The following is a 23,282-nucleotide window of genomic DNA, read 5'->3' on the forward strand; positions in this document are numbered from 1 at the left end:
CAATCTTCGTTCAACACTTCATACAATCTTCTTTATACACTTCATACAATCCTCCTTATACACTTCATACAATCTTCCTTATACACTTCATACAATCTTCGCAATACACGTAACCATCTCCCGACATAAGACAATCGCTCCACAATCACCGCTTGGGCTACGGCCTGTTTCGTTGAACAACAGCGTTTATCCTTTGTTTATTGTGATTCATTGTTTACACTGACAATAAGAATAATAGTCGCCATAGACACTTACCCGAAAGTAACCTTGAACTAGACTCTAATATCATTATGGACGTCGACGCCTCTGTAAACATGACAGAGCCGGAGAAGAAAATGTTATCTGATAACTTTCTAGTTATCCTGTGTCAAGGCCACAGTATAATATACTCTAGCTGCCATATACTAATTTTTTTGTTTGTGATGGGAGTCTGATGGAATGTCCGTTAGCAATACTTCTGATGTTGATATATACACCTTATCAAACCATCTAGTACAGTATAGTATTTAGAGTCTAAGTATAACACCTAGTTAGCAGAAGCTTGATCATGTACCAGAACCGAATATATTGTGGATCTACAAGTCTCGACATCCAGAGCTCAATTCCTTAGTCTCCGGAGACTGCAGTATGCCTACTACAACTGGTCTAATACTGTATCCAATACCCATCACTGGTCGCGTTACAGCATCGGTATTAAGTACATTGTTCCTTGCCTCATGCTGGTGCTCAGTCAGGGACAATCCTGAGAGAGAGACGGCGGGTCACAAGGGGTACACAGTCAGCAGGTACAACACTGAGGGAATCAGTGGGTCACAAAAGGTTCGGAGACGCGACCACGAAAATAATGCCCCGTGCGAGGCGGACATCCAGAGGGGCCCATACTAGAGAATTTCCTGTCCTTAGCCTCCTTTCTCCCATAAATGTGATATTTTTAGGTCATAGCGACCGCGACGTCCTACATCTTTCATTTGTTTCGTGTATATGACGCACAATTATTTCAGGTAAGGGCAATATATTCTTGGTAATAATACGTACTATGCTGGGTTAGGACACGGGAATATCTCAGGTTAGGACACGGGTATAGGTCAGGTTAGGATACGGGAATAGCTCGGTTTAGGACATGGGATTATACGGATTAGGACACAGGATTATATCAAGTTTCGACTACATTAAAAATACAGTTTAAACGACATTCATAAATAAAATATAAAAAGACAGATAGCATAAGGAGATAATTAAACGTTATCTACCTTTTCGATAGCGAGATACAACTGGTACTAAAGTTTTCTTAAAGACAAGCTGGAAAATATACTGCTGACAATTAAAGAGGCGACATAATGGTGTATAATAGGCTACTTGGTGCGTAAGCTCAGCGTTGAACACACTCTGAAAGTCATAACTTAGTAGCTACAGCCACATTATACTTCAATTGTTATTATCCCAACGAACGAAACATGCTCGAGTAACGTTTAATCAACGTAGTTGACGCCTAATACACGTTTAATCAACGTTACCAGTGTTTTTATCGCTAATCAACGTTTTTCGACATTTGTTTAACGACGAATTAAAGAGGCTGTCAATGCAGCGACCACCCCCCCCCCATGTTATTCTGTCCCGTCGATTCCTTGGGATCTCTGCGCGATCACTTCACCAGTCTACGACTGCACGTGGAGACAGCTATCGATCAGTGTGTGTGGGAACATGGCACCAACTTCTTCCATATCTCTTGAAACCAAACTATGTTCACTATGGTCGTCCCTTTCCTTTCCGAGGAGGCAACAGACCACAGAACTTCGTATTCATTTACGAGAGTTCAGAAGGGGGTGTCGATGGGCATTGAGACGTCTCTTAAGACTATCTAATTCAACGCTGATTAACGTTTTCAGCGATTGTTTATCGCTGAATTAACGTTTTCAACGATTGTTTATCGCTGGATTAACGTTTTCAACGATAGTTTATCGCTGGATTAACGTTTTCAACGATTGTTTATCGCTGGATTAACGTTTTCAACGATTGTTTATCGCTGGATTAACGTTTTCAACGATTGTTTATCGCTGGATTAACGTTTTCAACGATTGTTTATCGCTGGATTAACGTTTTCAACGATTGTTTATCGCTGGATTAACGTTTTCAACGATTGTTTATCGCTGGATGTACGTTTTCAACGCCTGATCAACGTTAGATTAACATCATTTCATTGTTACATCAACATCATTTTGCCAAGTTTGCTTTAGTCACCTTCACCCAGCATTACACAGGTACCGTTGACGCCTAGACAACAGCCAGCTTGGAGAACGTGGCTGGTAAGCTGTCTTTAGGTCCGTCCTTCGGAAACAATTCAGTTCAAAGACCCGGATGGTGAAGGTTTGCCTGAGACGTCTGTCTCTTTTTGCTGCGTCTTATAAAAGGCGGGCTGGCCCAAGGGAAAGGTATCAGTCGGAGCCGAGAGACTCCAGCGACAGGACTGTCACCGCTGCTTCTCTTCTCTCACCGTAAAGACCCCGTGAGTAAATGGGAATAGTTGTAATGTTTACATTTATCGCTACAGTAAAATGGGTATTTTGCGGAGAATTTTTAGAATGGGTAGTAGTAGTAGGCATCCATCAGTCTCAGGAGACTATGGAGTTGCGCTCTGGGTTATTTATTGCGTAATTATTAGGACTAATATCATTCCAATTGGTGTCCTCAGACCATGCCTGCCACCTTGGCTGCCACTGCCGCCCCGGTCGCCGCGGCCGCTGCCACCGCCGCCGCCTCTACCATCATGCAGAAGGTAGACCAGAACCTCCGCACCTTCGGCTTCGATCTCAAGAGCTTAGTAAAAGGCTTCGACCTGCAGACGTTTGGGATCCTGACGGTGGTAGTGGTGCTCGCAATAGTCCTCTTCGACATCTTCAGCTACGGGTACTCTTCCTACCACGGCGACACCTCCTCTTATTCCTCCTATGGCAGGAGTCTGGTCACCTCCGCAGCCAGAGTTTGGGACGAGAGGGAGAAACTTGGTTTGAACCCGTACGTCCGTGGAGGGTAAGTAATAACGTGTTTGTACTGTTTTCTCATATAATTTAACTGTTATAGTGTTATTGTAATATATAATCATATGTAATTTGATATTCAACTTTCATGGAAGACTTCAGCTTACCTGATACATTTAAAATGCAATAAAAACACATCTTCAAAATCTTAGATTATATAAACCACATTTATGTGTCACTACTTTATTGAGTTGACGCTTTAGTGTTCCCTAAGAATTGTTACAATAATAATATTAATAAAGCGTAAAGTTTTGGACAGAAGAAGCCAATCAAAAAATCATAAGCATAGAAATAGTCATAAATGCACTTAAATGGGCTTCTGCAAGGAGTAGAACAATTCTGACGCCTTTATATCCCTACAGACGGGGTCTGGACGACATGACCAAGATCCTCGACGCTCTGGCCGACGCCATCCTGAAGTACGAGGGCACGGAGACCAACAACGTCACCACCTCGCGGGAGAGCAAAGACATGAAGTCTGACTTCTAGATGCACGATGTGCTCACAGTCTCTCTCTTCAGCCAAATGTTCTGGGTTTCCTTGCGTGTTTCCTCAAGATCTCTCCACTGGTCTAGACATCAAGGTCTATTCTGACATTTTTGGTCTTGTTTAGCGTCACGAAGAAACTAGATTTATTTAAATTAGCGTCTCTTCTTTGGCTTCGGTCAATTCAGAATAATAATTCAGAAAAATCTAATCTGTATTAAAGTTCTGAAATTGTCTCAGCAATTCACGTCTACGTTCGTTCGTGTCATTCTTGTAGACCGAGATACTACTGGACTTCACATTCCGGTCACGACTCGGTGCTCTTCCCGTCCTCAAGCAAGCTTCGCCAACACCTTGAAATGTGATAGACTTTGCTGGCCAAAGCTTAACTCTGTGTATTCCCGAAAATAGATTTATTTATTATGTTATTGTATAGCTGGTTGTACTGACATTAAAATACCATTTACATATGTATATGTGTTCTTGCATCAATTCTTTTCTATTGTTTACAAGCATCTATATATGGTAAAGAGAATGTCTGTCTGCTTTTCTGTTGGAAGACCAAGCTTTGTAGAGTGACTGGTCTTTGTCCGGGGATGGTCATAGGCTGGCCAGGTTGAGTCCCCAAATCCTCTTTGCATTAAATGACAAATTGCATTAATTTCCGATCTCGCTAAATCCCCAGTCACCATCCTCACTAAGAATCTTCAGGCATATTATTATATATATGACGATTAAATGTTAGCTTCCCTTATGTGCTTTATATGGATAAATGTTGAATTGACGGACTTTCTTGTTGTGAATGAAATTTTGGGGTCCAGACTCATTTATGGTCTGGTAATACAATTATAAGAAGAGGAAGTTGTAATATTTACAAATGCAAATTTAAAGTGCAATAAATTAAAACATTGCATATATAAATATATTCGTACAGGTAATTGTACACAACGGAAAGCTAACATAAAGATTAATATACAAGCTATAAAATATTAAGGAACATGATGGTAGGACTGTAGGGGATAAAAAATAAAAAAACAGATTGATTATTGAAAATAGGAAACTCCGAGGCAGTAGAAATAGTCAAAGACTTCTTTCAAGCACAGTTGCAAACCCGACTGCGGAAACCAACATTCCAGATTTAGTGTTGGCCCACAAAGAGATTATAAATGCTATTAAAAGAACAAGTTGGGTGATAACGATAATAGGAAACAAGGTTTAACATCACATGAAAAAGTAGGGTAACGTCTCCGAGGAGCAGCTGTTCCATGTACAAATGAAGAAGCCAATTTTTGTATCTTGTTGAAACTGCTAAATGTTAAAATTTGGTATAACATTTCCAGTGTCTATTTACAATCCCCTTACCATACTGTTAAGTCACAGCCTTCAACTATCCAGTTGATCCAGAGGTTAACTGATCTCTAACCCTGTCCATGGAGGACAGAAGAAAATGTATATATGCTGGTTAGCATTGTAAATGTGTGGCCACGTCTGTGGTAGAAAATAATAATAATAATAAAAAACTATCCAGTTGAACACTAAAAGCCAGTCTCTAAAACCGGTTATCTTGCCAAAATCGAGAGTTTTCATATATGCCAGAAAAATAAATACAGCTCACAATAGCAACCCTAAAGACCAGCCAGATTAGCAGCATACTTATAAAATAATCTAGTTAAAATGACTCTAAAAATTTGTAAATTAAAAAATTCTGTTCCATTAAAAATATAGCATGTCTGTTTAACCAGCCAGTTAAAAATTTAAGTATTAAAATTGCACACCTGAAACATTGACATGTTATTAAAAATTCTGCTTAACAAGCCAGTAAAGGGCTTCAGTCACAAAGATGTAATAACAGCCAATTGAAAAACAACAACAGAGTCCCAGCAGTAATTTGCTATAACACATTGTAGTAAAAACATACTCAGTTAAATCTCACTCCCACGAAAAAAGACTGCTGCCATATAAAAGCAGAATTTAAAACCGTTAAACTTACATGTTGCATTCCATCTCTCAAATCACAGCTGTTTTGCTGTGTTTTGAGAGATGGAATCATTTTTTTAAAGTCATTTTCAAAACCAAGTCATTTTTTAATACAGTATCTAATTGCAACACTTGAATTTAACTTAGCATCTAGTTTTAACATTTTGACAATACCGTAATCACTCCTAAAAATAAATCACAGTTTCCAGGATATATTCAAGTACAACACCCATTCATTCTGTTGACCAGACCACACACTATAAGGTGAAGGGACGACGACGTTTCGGTCCGTCCTTGACCATTCTCAAGTCGCTCTTGACTTTAGTCATTCTCAAGTCATTCAATGACTCAAGTCATTGAGTCATTCATGAGTCATGAATGACTCAATCGACTTGAGAATGGTCCAGGACGGACCGAAACTTCGTCGTCCTTTCACCTTCTAGTGTGTGGTCTGGTCAACATACTTTAGCCACGTTATTGTGACTCGTCGCCTGCACCCATTAATTCTTTAAAAATTTACACTCCACACCAGCCACGTGGACAAATATTATATATTGATACACAGAAAAATACACAAGGTAGTGTATATCAAATGAATAATTACTGAATAAAACTGTACATAATATGGCAGGCAAACACCCAGATGAGACCAAACAATTTTTGTTGACCAAACCAAACACTAGAAAGTGAAGGGACGACAAGTGTGGTTTAGTCAACATATTTCAGCCACGTTATTGTGACTCCTCGTCTTCAAACAATTTTTGTTCTTACTTTCCATCTTTTTTACACTAATTTACAAACACATTGCTATAAACAAAAGAAATTACACGTAGCTGAATAATGACAAAACCTAATTTGAATTGCGAAAAGAATTACAAATACTCAACTTTGAATAATTTCAAACACCCAACAGTTAACAGTAAATTGCAAACACGAAGTTGTGAATAATATCTTGCATTATTGTCAGTGTATAATGTAAAAAAAATTTGTAAAATAAGGCTGAAAATAATCCTCTCAGGTATAACCAAAACATACATTTAGACATTATAACAAAATAACAATTCTGTAATTACGTATTAATAAGAGGGCTGAAAAATACTGATGAACAAGAATTATAAGTTCTGTATACATAAATAACAATATAAATTATCAGTACAATATGCACTAAATATTGACGTATAAATTAAAATGAAATTATAAAATTACACTATATAGTTTAGGCGATGAGTCACAATAACGTGGCTAAAGTATGTTGACCAGACCACACACTAGAAGGTGAAGGGACGACGACGTTTCGGTCCGTCCTGGACCATTCTCAAGTCGATTGTGTCAAGTCACAATCGACTTGAGAATGGTCCAGGACGGACCGAAACGTCGTCGTCCCTTCACCTTCTAGTGTGTGTGGTCTGGTCAACTTATATAGTTTACCTGAAATGAAATAACTATTAGTGCCTGAAATGCAATATCTATTAGAGCCAGAAATGCAATATCTATTAGAGCCTGAAATGCAATATCTATTAGAGCCTGAAATATAATAATTCCAGGGACTAATAGTTGTTTAATGCCTGAGTTAAGTTACACTCCGAAATTTCACTCTTTCCACATCCCAATTAACCCATTCCTCCTTAACTCCCGCCCCAAAAGTCCTGTTCAACCACCAAGCAGACAAGGCCTTCTTCATCCTTCCCACCCAATAACCCCAACCCTTCATCTCATCCTCATTCCACCATTTAGTAACCCTTAAAGTTGTAATAAGTCAACATCACCCAAATGAGCACCAAGATTTTGTACACAAATAAAAATGGAATCTCGGCCAAGATTGAAAAACTAATAAAAAAGAACTTGTGTAGACCAGACAAAATAGGTATTATAAGAAAAAAAATGCTGGTAGAAAAGTTCAAGGAAATAAGAAAAGAAAGGATAAATACGGGTGACAGCATAAAATAAGATGGGAGTAACAATTTGAAGAAATTATAATTCCAGATTCATATGACTTCAAAGACTTTATTACAGGAATAATAACAGGTTGTTGAGATACTCAATATGTCTGACTATGTAAATACAGTTTCTCAAGACTGTAACATGCTTAGCAAAATTAATTTTGTTCAGAGCTTATGAGTTATATGAAGAAAGGTTATGAGTTATAGAAAAGTTATATGAGTTTTATATCATATAACCTTTCCCACTAACGTTCACAGACTGTACCTCACATGAGGTACATAACACTAGTTAGAGGAAGATAATTATCAGGGGAAAGTACTAAGCCATTACTATTATATAGCCTTCAAAAGGGATATGGGGATAAGGATTTAGGATAGGACGAAGGAAAGGAATGGTGCCCAACCACTTGGACGGCTGGGGATTGAACGCCGACCTGCGAGAAGCGAGGCCGTCGCTCTGCCATCCTAATAACAGTTAAGTCTGATCACAAGTAACAACATTAGGTAGGCAGGTAGCCCTACAGCCACGGGGGAGACATCTCCCGTCACGCAGGGTGCAGTCGCACCTCCACAGATCACTAGTATCAGCTCTTGATACTGGTAATGGCTCAAAAGGGCCACCACTTACGGGCTATTCATGCCCGTGCCACCTTTTGGGTGGCATAATCCTTATCAATCAATCCTCAGCCCTACAGCGTAAACCTGAACAAAATAGCTGCGGTGACGCGATGTCTGGGGGCCCCACCCGACTCTAGCTCCGCCTCACGTTACTTTCATCGGCCAAGGTCAGATCGTCGAGGGGATGGAGGAGGGAGCTGGGAGAGAAAGGGAAAAGGAGGGAATGGTGAGTGAGAGGGACGGGTGAGTGGTCTCTGGATCCTGTTCTGGAATAGCGTATAGTGAAAGGAAGACGTGAATGAGTCACACGGCCATGTGTACAACTTGGGTTTACCCCGTGGTTCTATGTGTCGTGTTTTGTCTTGTTTTGCCTGTGTGCTTCTCAGTGATACTTTTGAAGACCTTGGGGCCTTCCCACGTCAGTTGTTAAGCCTTCTGGCTTTAGTTTCGGATACTTATTATAGGTCATTTACCCTTCCCACCTTTATCTATATCTATCTTCAATACCCAAGTGATTCTGTGGACTCGCGGCACTTTGTTTATAGTTCATAAAAGTTCTTATAATTTATGACAATTGGTTATATAATAAAAGGAAATATTTCCACATTGAGGACAATTTTGCATTTTATAGGGTTAATACAATATTTTTTAAATATTATACATGGTAAAAATTGTTCTTAGCATCAACTATTAATGACTGTGTATACAATTTATTGACACCAAAACAATGAATTGGATAAAAAATCACATAATTTCATCACATAATCTCATCAGAAAACTGGTGTTGACGTCCCTCTTCAACCCACGCTTCCCTTTCATCTGCCCTTCCTTGCACTCTATACTATATATCACCACAAACTATATATCAACACACCACTATATATCAACGTATCGTTATATATCAACATATGTGAGTCAATGTTCTCAGCTGCTTGTCTTTATAAGGTATATTAATTCAGATATTAATGAAGGATTCCAGTTTTATAGTGAAATTGTAACCACTACAACAAAACCCATTCATTCTTTCCCTGGAAGTACCTGGAACTCCCGATGAAGTCCAGGATGAATTCTTGAATATGCGGAACGTGATCCGCAAAGTCAGTGATTATGGATAATCACTGACTCAATTCTGGAGTGCTAATCATCAGCCGTATCCCAATCTCACCATGTCTGCCTTCCGAATTCTGTTACTATTTACTTCCACCTGTCTCTGTGAGACTGAATTCTCAACAGTTTTTCACACTAAAACAAAGACAAGTAACTAGCTAATTACTGACGATGATATGAGATTGGCCTTGGCAAATACATTGCCACTACGTTCCCGGATGCTCCCGGACGCAGGTTCGAATCCTTGTCACGGCCCTTGTGGATTTGTTTACATTGCCACTAATTTCCAAGCTGCTTGTCCAGAGGAAACTACATGTATCACATTGTCACTAGATTTTGAGAAATAAAGGTGTGAGGCAGGATGACTTTTAAAATGCATTTTCCTTGTGAATTTCTCCCAAAATTTTTAATATTTCAATGTTTGAAGCATATTAATATAAATGCTAGTGATGTAACTTTTTTGCACTTATGACTTTTTCAATTATGAAAGTGTGGCAGGAGGGGTGTTGAATTTTTGAGTATAAGAAAACAGGATCTTGAGTCACCAACCCTTCCCCATACCCATACCATCCATCCCCAATCCTCCCCCATCCCCCATACTATCCATCCCCAATCCTTCCCCATCCCTCGTCGCTCCAGGTGAGGTCGTGGCTCACGCAGGACTGGAGACGCCACGAGAAATGGGTCACCGGAGCTCTGAGTGATGTAACGATATACGCTTCGTGGTGAGGGTGTTCCCAAGTGTATCCTGGTGATGAGGGTGTAGCCCAAGTGTATCCTGGTGGTGAGGGTGTAGCCCAAGTGTATCCTGGTGATGAGGGTGTTCCCAAGTGTATCCTGGTGGTGAGGGTGTAGCCCAAGTGTATCCTGGTGGTGAGGGTGTAGCCCAAGTGTATCCTGGTGGTGAGGGTGTACTCAAGTGTATCCTGGTGGTAAGGGTGTACTCAAATGTATCCTGGTGGTGAGGGTGTACACAAGTGTATCCTGGTGGTGAGGGTGTACCCAAGTGTATCCTGGCGGTGAGGGTGTACCCAAGTGTATCCTGGTGGTGAGGGTGTAGCCCAAGTGTATCCTGGCGGTGAGGGTGTACCCAAGTGTATCCTGGCGGTGAGGGTGTACCCAAGTGTATCCTGGTGGTGAGGGTGTACCCAAGTATATCCTGGTGGTGAGGGTGTACCCAAGTGTATCCTGGCGGTGAGGGTGTACCCAAGTGTATCCTGGTGGTGAGGGTGTACCCAAGTATATCCTGGTGGTGAGGGTGTAGCCCAAGTATATCCTGGCGGTGAGGGTGTACCCAAGTGTATCCTGGCGGTGAGGGTGTACCCAAGTGTATCCTGGCGGTGAGGGTGTACCCAAGTGTATCCTGGTGGTGAGGGTGTACCCAAGTATATCCTGGTGGTGAGGGTGTAGCCCAAGTATATCCTGGCGGTGAGGGTGTACCCAAGTGTATCCTGGCGGTGAGGGTGTACCCAAGTGTATCCTGGTGGTGAGGGTGTACCCAAGTATATCCTGGTGGTGAGGGTGTAGCCCAAGTGTATCCTGGTGGTGAGGGTGTAGCCCAAGTGTATCCTGGTAAAGTTGCCATGGTACTGTGTACGCCACGGGATGAGCCTGGTAATGCAAGCTCGAGCCCTGGTTGTATTCATATAGTTCTTCACTGATATATATATATATATATATATATATATATATATATTATATATATATATATATATATATATATATATATATATATATACATTATTATTATTATTATTATTGAGCAATAAGCCGCCAGTCGTTACCAAAGTCAAACACGAAATATTTGGATGTTTTTCTCACCCCAACTTATCAAGAATTAGAAAGCATATGCAACTAAAAATAGAAATGAAATTTCTATTGTAAATATGTAATTGGAATTTATCGTTATAGATTTACTGTGAGACAAAGATTATATTCATTTGAATATTGATCTGGGCTCAGAGTTTCCTGTCGCGTTTGTCATGGAACACAAGTTACTAACGTGTCACTGATTGGAGATACGATCGAAGGGGATATAACTAAGGTTTTATATATATACACAAAATAAGACACGAAGCAATATAAATTTGATTAGTTTAGATTTAGGAAGAACCTGGGTAAATGCTGATTTGTACGGGCTAGATTCACGAAGCAGTTACGCAAGCGCTTACGAATCTGCACATCTTTTATCAATCTTTGGCGGCTTTGTTTACAATTATTAAACAGTTAATGAGCTCCGAAGCACCAGGAGGCTGTTTCTAGCAATAACAACAGTTGATTGGGAAGTTTTCATGCTTGTAAACTGTTTAATACATGTAAATAAAAGGCGTCAAAGATTGAGGAAAGATGCACACGTTCGTAAGAACTTGCGTAACTGCTTCGTGAATGTGGCGTTTGGAAATAAATTGCCAGATAGCATAAAAATAATATTTTGGGTGGATTTAAAAACGACATATGCCTCGCATATCCAATGTCCTTCTGCAGTTTTCTTAATTCTTGTGTTATTTCGTTCTTATGATCAATACTGTGTATATGACAGCCACATTGATCGTGAGGAAAACCAACAGTAACGAGGCTGCCACAGTTGCTTGGAAACTATTCATGCTTCTACGAATAATTTGTCATCGTTCAAAAGTAGCAATTGTCTCAATTAATTTCAGCGGCGATTCAGCACCAAGAAACTACAGTATAAATTCTGTAATATTTAACTGCACAGTTAAGTAACATTCTTTCTTTGCCATTATTCTTATGCTATTATTCTGACAGGCATAAGATTATAATGGATTATAATTATAATCCATTTCTTGAATAAATGGATTATAATTACAATGAGAATAATTCTAAGATATTATAAAACAATGCTGTTTACTTCTTGTTATACAGAATGTGTTAACAAAACCCTTACAACTATACTGCTAGTGACGAGCTAGTTAATGGTTATATATTATATAACCATTAACAGTATATTCCAATACACACCAGACAAGTAACATGTGAGTCTGAAGAGTCAGTACCATCCGACTTCAATATTCTCTCATAAATTACCAATTACCGCGTAACGTGGTGGAGGTGGGGTCCCTCGATTGTTTCAAGCGCGGGTTGGACATGTATATGAGTGGGATTGGGTGGTTATAGATAGGAGCTGCCTCGTATGGGCCAATAGGCCTTCTGCAGTTACCTTTGTTCTCATGTTCTTATGTTCTTAAATGTTAACCCTTGTTACATCCCCCTTTTACTATCCCTTAACGTCAGGGCATCTGCGCCCGCCCATAACATCCGGTTCACCCACTACGGTATTCCCGATAAACTTTTCCTTTCTTAGTGGTATAAAAGAGTGGACGCTCGCACCTCAGAGTACCAGTCAGCCTCCACCGCTCACCGTCTTACCTCAAGCTCGCTCCTATACGCATCTCATACTCAGGTAGGACAAGCACTCGACTTTACAAAGTTCTAACTTGATCAGAACATCAAGACTTGCTGGCACATTTCACTAACGTGTGAATATATCTGTGGTGCATTTTACATGAAACATCAAATGTTAAGTGGATATTAATCAGTTATAATTACATAAATTAAAGACAATTTTACTTCTAGCAGCCATGGCAGCCAACGCCCTCGCCCCCTTCATGTACCAGCTGCAGGAGAGTCTCAATAATTTCGACCTCAAGAACTGGGTCAGTCAACTGGACTTTAAGACGGCGGGTGTCCTGGCAGTGGTTGTGGTGGGCGCCCTGCTCCTGCTGAACCTCTTCGGCAAGCCTTTCTCTCCCTTCGGTAGGAGCCTCCTGACCTCCGCCGCCAACGCCTGGGAAAACAGGGATCAACTGGGATTTGGTCCTGCCCTCCGTGGAAGGTGAGTTTCATAAGGCTTTTAATATATATTACAAGACGTAATGATTTCAGTTTCGATGAATCCTTATGCCAAAAAACGCAAATGTATAGTTCCTAAACAATTACAAAATATAATGTGTATAAACAGTGAATTAACGTGTTCGATTTCACGACCTTGTACTAAAAAATTTATCATAATATGCATCTTTAATCCCATAATGGTCAAAATTTAACCAAATGTGCAACGTATCTTTACTGAAAGACAGCGAAGACATCTTTAAAGACATCTGAAAGACATCTTTTCTGAATAGAAAGGATAAACGAACTGATATTTTGATATCGAAATTATCTGTGACCTGCAAGTGTAACTAACCTCAGATCTCTCCCAACAGTCGCTCGCTGGAGCCTGTAACACAGGTCCTCGACGCCCTGGCGGAGGCGGTGAGGAAGTGGGAGGAGCCAGAGGACAGCGCCGTCAGGACTCGCGCTCACTGAAGAGTTAACGGAAGTCTTCAGTATTATGCCAAAGTCAACAAAGAAGAGCTAAATCAAAAGTGAACTTCGTCTGTTTTTTGTTTATTGTTTTTAACCATGAAGCTGATGATGTCGAAGCTGTCTGAAGCGAACAACAATGTTGGACAAGTCAGAGTACAAACACCAGATTCACGAAGCAGTTACGCAAGTACTTACGAACGTGTACATCTTTCCTCAATCTTTGACGGCTTTGGTTACATTTATTAAACAGTTTACAAGCATGAAAACTTGTCAATCAACTGTTGTTATTGTTATAAACAGCCTCCTGGTGCTTCGGAGCTCATTAACTGTTTAATAATTGTAAACAAAGCCACCAAAGATTGAGAAAAGATGAACAGGTTCGTAAGTGTTTGCGTAACTTCTTCGTGAATCTGGCCCTAGGAGTCTGTCTCAGCTTCATAGCTCGTCTCAAAGCCGTTGCTGTGCACTCCAGTCTTCTCGCCTTAAGCACTTGTTTCTAACACTAATATTTTTTTATATACTATAATTTATTTATTATGTAAAATATAAATGTTAATAAATAAGAAATGAAATTGTGTATTCTTTATCTAAGAAGTGTGATCATAACTCAATAAATACGGAATATGAATGATATATTACAAGCGTCTGATGTTTCGTCTTCACAAGAACATAAAAATTATGGAAACTGTAGAAGACCTATTGGCCCATACGAGGCAAATGCTGCTTATATTCTATTTATATATATATATAAAGGGCTCCATTAAGGAACATATAATCTCTTCCCACAACCAAACCATCGCCAGAGAAATCCTAGTAAACAACACAGAAATCATCGATAGATACAGCGATAGCAGGCGGCTTGACATTTGCGAGGCACTACACATTAAGAAGTCAACACCAGCAATCAACAGCCAATTAATGCACAACTATATTCTACCCACCTCAAGACTCCGCTCCAATATAGAAGCATCAAGAAATATGGACCAATATATATATATATATATATATATATATATATATATATATATATATATATATATATATATATATATATATATATATATACATATACATATGTGTGTGTACATATGTGTTCGATGCTCAGTTACATTACATCCGTTTTGAGCTGGTATAAATTTTGCAGTGCTCAGAGGTTAAAGAGAAGACAGTTTGACAATTTATAGATACACCATGTGGATAGATGGTGTTACAGAGCCTCGTAGGCCATACATACATACATACATACATACATACATACATACATACATACATACATACATACATACATACATACATATAAAGTTGAACAACTCTGAAATACTATTACAGTATTGCACTACAAATCCTCGTTGAACACGGCAGAATGGTTTGCAACATTAATTAATTCCTCACTATAAGAATGACAGAGAACTTTCATAATTTCACGCTAAACCGGCATCTTAGCAGAGTGGTCTACGTCCTCGGTTCACAGCCAACGAACCCGGTTCAATCTCAGCGCAGAACAGAAACGATTGAGCACGTTTCATTTCACCTGATGCCTAGGTTCATCTAGTAATAAAACAGAAACACGGGAATTAGACAACTCAGCAGACATCCACAGATCTCCAGAATCAGCTCTAGATACTGTCAATGGCTCCAAAGGGCCACCACTTACGGGCTATTCATGCCCGTGCCACCTTAATCTTAATCAATCAATCAATTAGACAACTATTGTGGGTTGCGTCCTGGGGAAGGTTTAAGGGGGATCTTGATCAAATCTGTGCACAGGCTTCCTATCTTTAGCAAGGGGGAATTAGATATAGTGTGTGGAGCTTCTCTGCTGTAATCTGTAACTGCCATTAAACCCGAGACGTATCTCTGTACCTGGTTACATACTGAGAGTGATGCGCTGTTACTCTGTAATCGTTATTATTATTATTATTATAAACATCTTTATTGACAAAATTTAATTACAGTTTTGCCTAATCTGAGGATTTCAATTAAGTCTTATTAAAGTGAGGATAATGCTGGTATTCACTGTCACGCAGGACAGAGGGTCAAACACAAGACAATAGGTCTAAAGTGTAGGGTGAAGCACATATATATCATGGTTACAATCAATGTTTTAATGTATGAATATGTGAAATCAACTGTCTATTGTGACAGTTGATGCAGCTTAAAAATAATATAAAATTGTTCTTTATTATTTAAAATGGACAAGCAAATTTTGGATATATTGGTGGACACAAATTTCGCACTTCGACCCACCACTCACTCAGCGATCTATCGTTAACTACGGTAACTCAGCGACCTATCGTTAACTACGGTAACTCAACGACCTATCGTTAACTACGGTAACTCAACGACCTATCGTTAACTACGGTAACTCAACGACCTATCGACCATATGAAGAGAGATTGTATAAGCTTAATTTATTCTCTAGTAAGGCGAAGATTTAGGGGTGACAAGATTGAAGTGTACAAGTGGAGGAATGTTCTCCTTCAGAGATCAAGCTGTCAGACCAAACATAAACATCTTAACAATGCTACAATTGATTGATTTAAAATTGATTTAAAATTGACTTAAAATTAATCACAACAATTGATTAACAATGCCCCCAGTTGAATGACAGTTGAGAGGCGGGACCATAGAGCCAGAGCTCAACCCCCGCCAACACAACTAGGTGAGTACAATATTGATATTCTGGTTATATTTTATTTGTCAATTATATGTACAAAAAAAATTCTAGAATCTAAATTATGTTAAATTGTTATGGTGTTAATATTTCTTGAAATGAAAAAAATGCATCAAAAGAGATTAAAGAAGACAATTACCTATGATCCTAAGTGAATGATTAGGCTAAGTCCTATCCTTTTAAACCAACATTCTTATTCCAGATGCAGGTGAGGAGTCACAATAACGTGGCTAAAGTAAGTTGACCAGACCACACATTAGAAGGTGAAGGGACGACGACGTTTCGGTCCGTCCTGGACCATACTCAAGTCGATTCTTATTCTTAGTAATGTTTGAACAGAAGATATAGTCATTAAACAAAACCAGAGACGATTGAGCAACAGAGACGTCCAGAGTGTCTCAAACCCTTCTTACGTTATGTCAATGAATTGAACTCAGAACACCAGAGAAACAAACACACAGTTTTTGACAAATAAACCCATGTTTATGTTCTTGTTCTAAAGGTCTTGTGTTCTTGTGCATCGTTGATTTTTACGTTCTTTTGTTATGTTTTAGTTTAGTTCATTTATTATGCACCCCATACCCATCTTGTGGGCGGTAGTGGAAAGGGTTACAGAGGCACATAATGGGCTCAGGGACTGAACCCCACAATTCATTTAGCTAAGCAAGATACAATCTTGATGAGCTAGTTACAAAATTCAATATAAGTCGTCACATCAACATTGGGTTCGAGATCGACCTCAAGTACAGGTTCTAAATTAAGCAACTATATCAAAACGATCAAATTCATTGACAAAGGTGATGAATTATTCATCAATATAAAAGCGTCGGAAAAGGTACGTAACAGTTTTGGCCGGAACTTTGCCACCTTGAGTGACGTCACACATCACGACTTTCACTTTCATTCACTACTCCACAATGACTCGTGGAGGAACCCTCCGTGTAGTACGGTAACTCAAGCAGGAACCCTCCACGTAGTACGGTAACTCAAGCAGCAACCCTCCACTTAGTACGGTAACTCAAGCAGCAACCCTCCACGTAGTACGGTAACTCAAGCAGAAACTCTCCACGTAGTACGGTAACTCATGAACAAACCTCCCAGGCAGTAGGGTAACTCAAGCAGGAACCCTCCGTGTAGTACGGTAACTCAAGCAGAAACCCTCCACTTAGTACGGTAACTCAAGCAGAAACCCTCCACTTAGTACGGTAACTCAAGCAGCAACCCTCCGTGTAGTACAGTAACTCAAGCAGGAACTCTCTACGTAGTACGGTAACTCATGAACAAACCTCCCAGGCAGTAGGGTAACTCAAGCAGAAACCCTCCACTTAGTACGGTAACTCAAGCAGGAACCCTCCGTGTAGTACAGTAACTCAAGCAGGAACTCTCCACGTAGTACGATAACTCAAGCAGGAACTCTCCACTTAGTACGGTAACTCAAGCAGGAACCCTCCGTGTAGTACAGTAACTCAAGCAGGAACTCTCCACGTAGTACGATAACTCAAGCAGGAACTCTCCACTTAGTACGGTAACTCAAGCAGGAACCCTCCGTGTAGTACAGTAACTCAAGCAGGAACTCTCCACGTAGTACGATAACTCAAGCAGAAACCCTCCACTTAGTACGGTAACTCAAGCAGGAACCCTCCGTGTAGTACAGTAACTCAAGCAGGAACTCTCCACGTAGTACAGTAACTCATGAACAAACCTCCCAGGCAGTAGGGTAACTCAACCATCAAGCAGGATATGTGCATCCAAAATCAAAAAGAAGATCCGATAAATTATGTGATGGAAAGTCGTTACATAAGACAACGGACAATTTGAAAAAAGGTGTTCCAGGAGCTGAAGCTTGATAATACAAGCTCTTTTAGGTCAAAACTATTACATAAGAGCAAAAGTAACTTGACAATAGTGTCTGAAGTCATCCTGGGCAGGACAGTTACACTCACACTAACAGTGAGTGTAACTGTCAACTGTAACTAACTGTTACACGCCAGCCAATATGAGAAGATAACTAGTGCATTCAGCTACCTTTTGTTATTATACCTATATTCGCTAAAAGTAATTTATCATTGCATCAAATGTCAGTAATGTTAAAAACGTAACACAAGATTTCCTTTTTTAGGATGAAGGTGGCACCGGCTACCAGGATACAATTAACCTGGTAATTAACATGGTAATTAACCATCATTTACCTGGTCTTTGCCTGGGAGTCACAGATGAGTGACTGTGGCACTTTAGTTTCTCACCAATATACAGAGTGGCATCTGCGGCTATGCCTTCTGGTACTACACGCGCCTCACAGGATAACACACGCCTCACAGGATAACACACGCCTCACAGGATAACACACGCCTCACAGGATAACACGCGCCTCACAGGATAACACAGTCAATGTCCCTCGCAACATCCGCTCTGCAAACTCCGGGAATCTCCAAGCTCCTTTCATTCTCGCGGTGGTATAAAAGGTTGTGGACTCCACCCTGTGGATCAGTCAGCCTCTGTCGCTCCTCGTGTCACCTCATCCACGCTCTCAAACACCTCAGTTACTGAGGTATGAAGTGCTTGCTGTTTGCAAATCATTGGAAGTTACACAGACTAAATACAAAACAAATTAGAATGTTCTGTTTTAATTCAGAACCGGTAGTGAACTGATATAATTTTCATTTCAGTCATCATGCCAACCAGCGCCCTCGCCCCCTTCATGTACCAGCTGCAGGAAGGTCTCCGTAATGTTGACCTAAAGCACTGGGTCAGTCAGCTGGACTTTAAGACGGCGGGTGTCCTGGCACTGATAGTCGTGGGGATCGTCCTCTTGCTGAACCTGGTAACGAAGTCTTATCTTCCCTACGGCAGGAGTCTCTTGTCCTCCGCCGCCCACGCCTGGGACAGCAGGGATCAACTGGGGCTTGGTCCTGCCCTCCGTGGAAGGTGAGCATCATATTTATGCATTTTTAACAGACACTGAACATTATCAATTTCAGGCTCGCCGTAATACTTTATATATTTAGCATATAATTTATCGACTATGAATATTAAGGTATCCATAATATAAGCAGCTTCTGAAAAATGGCTCAATGTTGACCAGACCACACACTAGAAGGTGAATGGACGACGACGTTTTGGTCCGTCCTGGACCATTCTCAAGTCGATTGGTCCAGGACGGACCGAAACGTTGTCGTCCCTTCACCTTCTAGTGTGTGGTCTGGTCAACATACTTTAGCCACGTTATTGTGACTCATCGCCTGCAAATGGCTCAATATTTGATATTTTTTATATATAAATATATAAATGTAAGGGCATGTGATAAAGCTTGAATGGTCTCCAACCCATAACTCACCAAAATCGTTGGCCTTATACCAGGATGCGAACCTGGAAGGCCAGGATCAGCCCCCTGGATACCCAGAACTAAGACCACTCTACCATCTATTGCCTCGGGTGAGGTGGTCTTGGCATTGGGTAGTCAGTGGGTTGACCTCTAGCCGACCAGGTTCGAATCCTGGTGGGGCCAAACAGTTTATGCATGGGTATTTTTAAGCTCATGGCTGACCCGCATTAAAACGAAACAAAGTCTTTTGAATTTAACATGCGAATGAAACTAAACAAGCTCTCTTCCCAACAGCCGTTCCTTGGAGCCTTTTACAAATGTCCTCGACGCCCTGGCGGAGGCGGTGAAGAAGTGGGAGGAGCCTGAGGACAGCGCCGTCAGGAATCGTGCTCTCTGAAGCGGTCAGATGAAGAATTCTTGTTACGAGAAACGTCAATGAAGAAATAAAAAAGAAACCAAAGACACAACAGCCAGAGGTCTTGAACCGTGAAGTTGATGATGACAAGTCAACTTGAAATAGCCAACAATGTTAGACGAACTTGATTTCAGATCTGATTCGAAGTAACCAGATGGTTACTTGGAACCAGATGGTGCAGTAGCGTCCCTGCAGCTGGTCACTCGTGTTGATAAACTGTTGCTATGTAGTAACTCAGGGCACCACCTTATGTAATTGTTCGTAACACTCATGTCTTTTATATCATTTATTTATTTTTTTTACATAAATTTGATCTAAATCATAATTTATATTATTTATATATACCTTGATTTAGACACAACCCTAACTCAGTTACGCTAAGAAACAGCGTAATCTGTGGGACATAGAGCCCAGCTCCTGCGCCAGTTAAGTCCACTATGGGCTCACCATAGCCCGTGCTACTTGGAAATTTTTGTTCCCAGTAGCTGAATCTAGAACAACAACAACTGTGGTACAGTTTTGCCAACATGGCGGGCTGATTGTCCGCCATGTTGACAGGCGGTCTATCAACGAAGTCTTATGTTGCCGCCTATCAACTGATCGGTGGACCTGTAGTTAGGTTGAGTTGATTGATAATGATTCATATTTACTTGCCTAAGAAAATATAAACATATTCCTCAAAGACACCACAAGAAGGTGATGTATTTATTATTGAAAATATTGAGGCTGTACAATGGGACGGAAGCTACATCCATGGACTCCCCAGACACACTCACTCCCGAATGAACCATGACGAACTGAAAAGTATTTCCTCCAGAAGTGCAACTTTTCCCTTACCAACATACTGCCTGGCATCGCACTGTTAAGTATCTTTTAGATATCTAGAGAGTATCGTGTAGAAACACAACGGTGTACGTTAACGAGGACACACCACGACCATAGGAAACGTAGATGTTTATCTCTCAATGTTTGGTAATATGTTTATTGTTTGTGATGTGTTTATATGTATGTATTAACACGATGTACTGAACGGGGTGAGAATAGCTTGAGCTACCTCATCCCTTTGTGTGTATTTTACCTCAATAAACTTATTTCAATTTCAACCACGACCATCAACAGTTACTAATCTGTTAAAGGGGGAATATAGGTTTTGTCTTATGTTGGTCACAGTGAAAACAATGAAGTATTTTATGCCACGAGAGAGAGTAGAGTTGAGAACTCTCGCTAAATTATGTTATTAGTTTCCTTACGGGAATTTCTGTACAGTTTTCGTACTTGCTTCGTGCCGTTACTAATTACGAGGTGCATATTTGCCACCGACCAGTGGCCCTAGAACCTCACACGCGTGGGGTCCAGGGTTCGAGTCTCCTAGTGCCAAGGGGCCAGATTCACGTAGCAGTTACGCAAGTACTTACGAACGTGTACATCTTTCCTCAATCTTTGACGGCTTTGGTTACATTTATTAAACAGTTTACAAGCATGAAATTTGCCAATCAACTGTTGTTATTGTTATAAACAGCTTCCTGGTGCTTGGGAGCTCATTAACTATCTAATAATTGTAAACAAAGCCGCCAAATATTTTGAAAAGATGTACAGGATGGTAAGTGCTTGCGTAACTGCTTCGTGAATCTGGCCCCTCAGGTGAGTGGCATTGGTCCCAGCTCCAAACATTGTTACCCTGGTACATCCTGGCCTTCAAACATAGTACACAAAAGTCCACGATTTGTACTATTAGCTTTAGTTTGTATAGAGAACCAAGAAAGACGGCAACAACCAAACCTGGTTTTTTCTTGTACTAGTAAAGAACATATATGTGCTAATTCACGCCTAAGACTAGACAGTAATGCCATTCATCAATATGATACCTGTTCATCCGTAAGTTACCTATTCATCCATATGTTACCGAACCACCTCACCATAAGAGGATATAACCCGGTGCTAAGCACAGTATAATTACGGGCTCACCATAGCCCGTGCTACTGGAACTTATTGTTCTGAGTAGCGAATCTTAAACAACAACAACACGGTATAATTTTGGTTATGGGCTATTCATGTCCATGCCACTTCTTGAGTGGCTTAATCTTCATCAATCAATCGGTAGAATTTGTCATTGAAAATGTGAGGAGTAACCTTGTGAAACGAATCGCTAGGCGTCAGACCCAATAAAAAGTAAAAATAAACTTTGGAGAGTTAATTTTTCAACTTCCTGCTTCAGTGAAAAAAAAAACATAAGAAATATCGAGAATAATCGTGCCAGGATCACAAATCGAGAACTTCCTGTCGTTATCAACGAATATGTTTATGTCATGGGCTTATCTCATGTGATTCCTGGGGGCACCGGATTGAAGATGGCATGTCAAACGCCTCGTCAGCTTGGTCGACGTCATACCTATGTACTTAGATTGTAGGTTACATCCTTCGTGGGGGCAAGTGTACATGTATACAACGCTTGATTGCTGTAGAGGGTTCTCCGTCGGCTTCGGGCTGTGTTTGATGAGGTCGGTAGTCTTCTTTGTCTTAGAATATATATAATATATATATATATTTTATATATATATATATATATATAATATATATATATATATATATATATATATATATATATATACAAAATCTAATGTAATAAACTCCCATAAGACGTTGTTGTTATCCAGAATCAACCTAAGAACAAGATAAGAATATCCTAGTGACCCCTCCCTGAGGTGTGACGTCATCAGTCAACACTTTCTCTCCTGACGTCATCACAGCCAGCCACAGATGTTTCCATGGAAACTCCTGAAGATGCGTTATTAAAGCAGATATCTGCTTTAATAACCCCTGTTAATAATTTTGTTTTAATGCCACAAGATTCTGTTTTTCTATTATTATTAACAAGCTTAGGAATACACGTTATGTTATTAGTGAAAAAGAAAAACAATAAAATTTTATTTCAAACGAAAATATGTCATATGAATTTGTCATAAAGTTTGTGTATTTAAAATATTATAGGTACTGTGCAGTATATTATTTAAGCTTACGCTCTCATGCAGCATCAGGAACTAATAGAAATTACATTACATAGTTAATGTTTAGGTTTTGTAGTCTTAATAAACTGTATGTACTTTTATAACTTATTTTTTACCTAATTACTCCCAGTCTTCATTATCAGCCCTCACACTCAACCTTCAATCCCAGCCCTCACTCCCAGCCCTTGCTCCCAGCCCTCACACTCCCAGCCCTCACACTCCCAGCCCTCACACTCCCAGCCCTCACACTCCCAGCCCTCACACTCCCAGCCCTCACACTCCCAGCCCTCACTCTCCCAGCCCTCACTCTCCCAGCCCTCACTCTCCCAGCCCTCACTCTCCCAGCCCTCACTCTCCCAGCCCTCACTCTCCCAGCC

At 40.3% G+C, this 23,282-nt stretch overlaps 3 protein-coding genes across 4 annotated transcripts; all 3 read left to right on the plus strand.

Annotated features, from left to right (window-relative positions):
• The first annotated feature begins 2,126 nt into the window (after positions 1–2,126).
• LOC123768867 (uncharacterized) lies at positions 2,127–3,995 on the plus strand. The gene is made up of 3 exons (XM_045759659.2): positions 2,127–2,503; positions 2,690–3,027; positions 3,398–3,995. The coding sequence occupies exons 2-3, from the start codon at positions 2,693–2,695 to the stop codon at positions 3,522–3,524; spliced, it is 462 nt and encodes a 153-aa protein (XP_045615615.1). The 5' UTR covers positions 2,127–2,503; positions 2,690–2,692; the 3' UTR covers positions 3,525–3,995.
• An 8,459-nt stretch (positions 3,996–12,454) lies between these two features.
• Positions 12,455–13,987, plus strand: LOC123768868 (uncharacterized). Of its 2 annotated transcripts, none has more exons than XM_045759660.2 (3): positions 12,455–12,584; positions 12,761–13,016; positions 13,387–13,987. In XM_045759660.2, the coding sequence occupies exons 2-3, from the start codon at positions 12,763–12,765 to the stop codon at positions 13,487–13,489; spliced, it is 357 nt and encodes a 118-aa protein (XP_045615616.1). In that variant the 5' UTR covers positions 12,455–12,584; positions 12,761–12,762; the 3' UTR covers positions 13,490–13,987. The 2 variants fall into 2 exon arrangements, with proteins under 2 accessions (XP_045615616.1, XP_045615617.1); XM_045759661.2 differs by having other exon boundaries at positions 12,530–12,584; positions 12,758–13,016.
• A 4,624-nt stretch (positions 13,988–18,611) lies between these two features.
• On the plus strand, positions 18,612–22,314 carry LOC123768866 (uncharacterized). Its single transcript, XM_045759658.2, has 3 exons — positions 18,612–18,711; positions 18,830–19,088; positions 19,780–22,314. The coding sequence occupies exons 2-3, from the start codon at positions 18,835–18,837 to the stop codon at positions 19,880–19,882; spliced, it is 357 nt and encodes a 118-aa protein (XP_045615614.1). The 5' UTR covers positions 18,612–18,711; positions 18,830–18,834; the 3' UTR covers positions 19,883–22,314.
• Positions 22,315–23,282: the final 968 nt, after the last annotated feature.

The sequence above is a fragment of the Procambarus clarkii genome, chromosome 83 (genome assembly GCF_040958095.1).
Source record: "Procambarus clarkii isolate CNS0578487 chromosome 83, FALCON_Pclarkii_2.0, whole genome shotgun sequence".
NCBI classification, from domain to species: Eukaryota; Metazoa; Arthropoda; class Malacostraca; order Decapoda; family Cambaridae; genus Procambarus; species Procambarus clarkii.

Bases quoted from the DNA above. Each gene is read 5' to 3' on its own strand.
- LOC123768868 (XM_045759660.2), top strand. From the start codon at position 12,763: ATGGCAGCCAACGCCCTCGCCCCCTTCATGTACCAGCTGCAGGAGAGT. The intron at 13,017-13,386 runs GTGAGTTTCATA...CTCTCCCAACAG, and splicing joins GGTCCTGCCCTCCGTGGAAG to TCGCTCGCTGGAGCCTGTAA.
- LOC123768867 (XM_045759659.2), top strand. From the start codon at position 2,693: ATGCCTGCCACCTTGGCTGCCACTGCCGCCCCGGTCGCCGCGGCCGCT. The intron at 3,028-3,397 runs GTAAGTAATAAC...ATATCCCTACAG, and splicing joins AACCCGTACGTCCGTGGAGG to ACGGGGTCTGGACGACATGA.
- LOC123768866 (XM_045759658.2), top strand. From the start codon at position 18,835: ATGCCAACCAGCGCCCTCGCCCCCTTCATGTACCAGCTGCAGGAAGGT. The intron at 19,089-19,779 runs GTGAGCATCATA...TCTTCCCAACAG, and splicing joins GGTCCTGCCCTCCGTGGAAG to CCGTTCCTTGGAGCCTTTTA.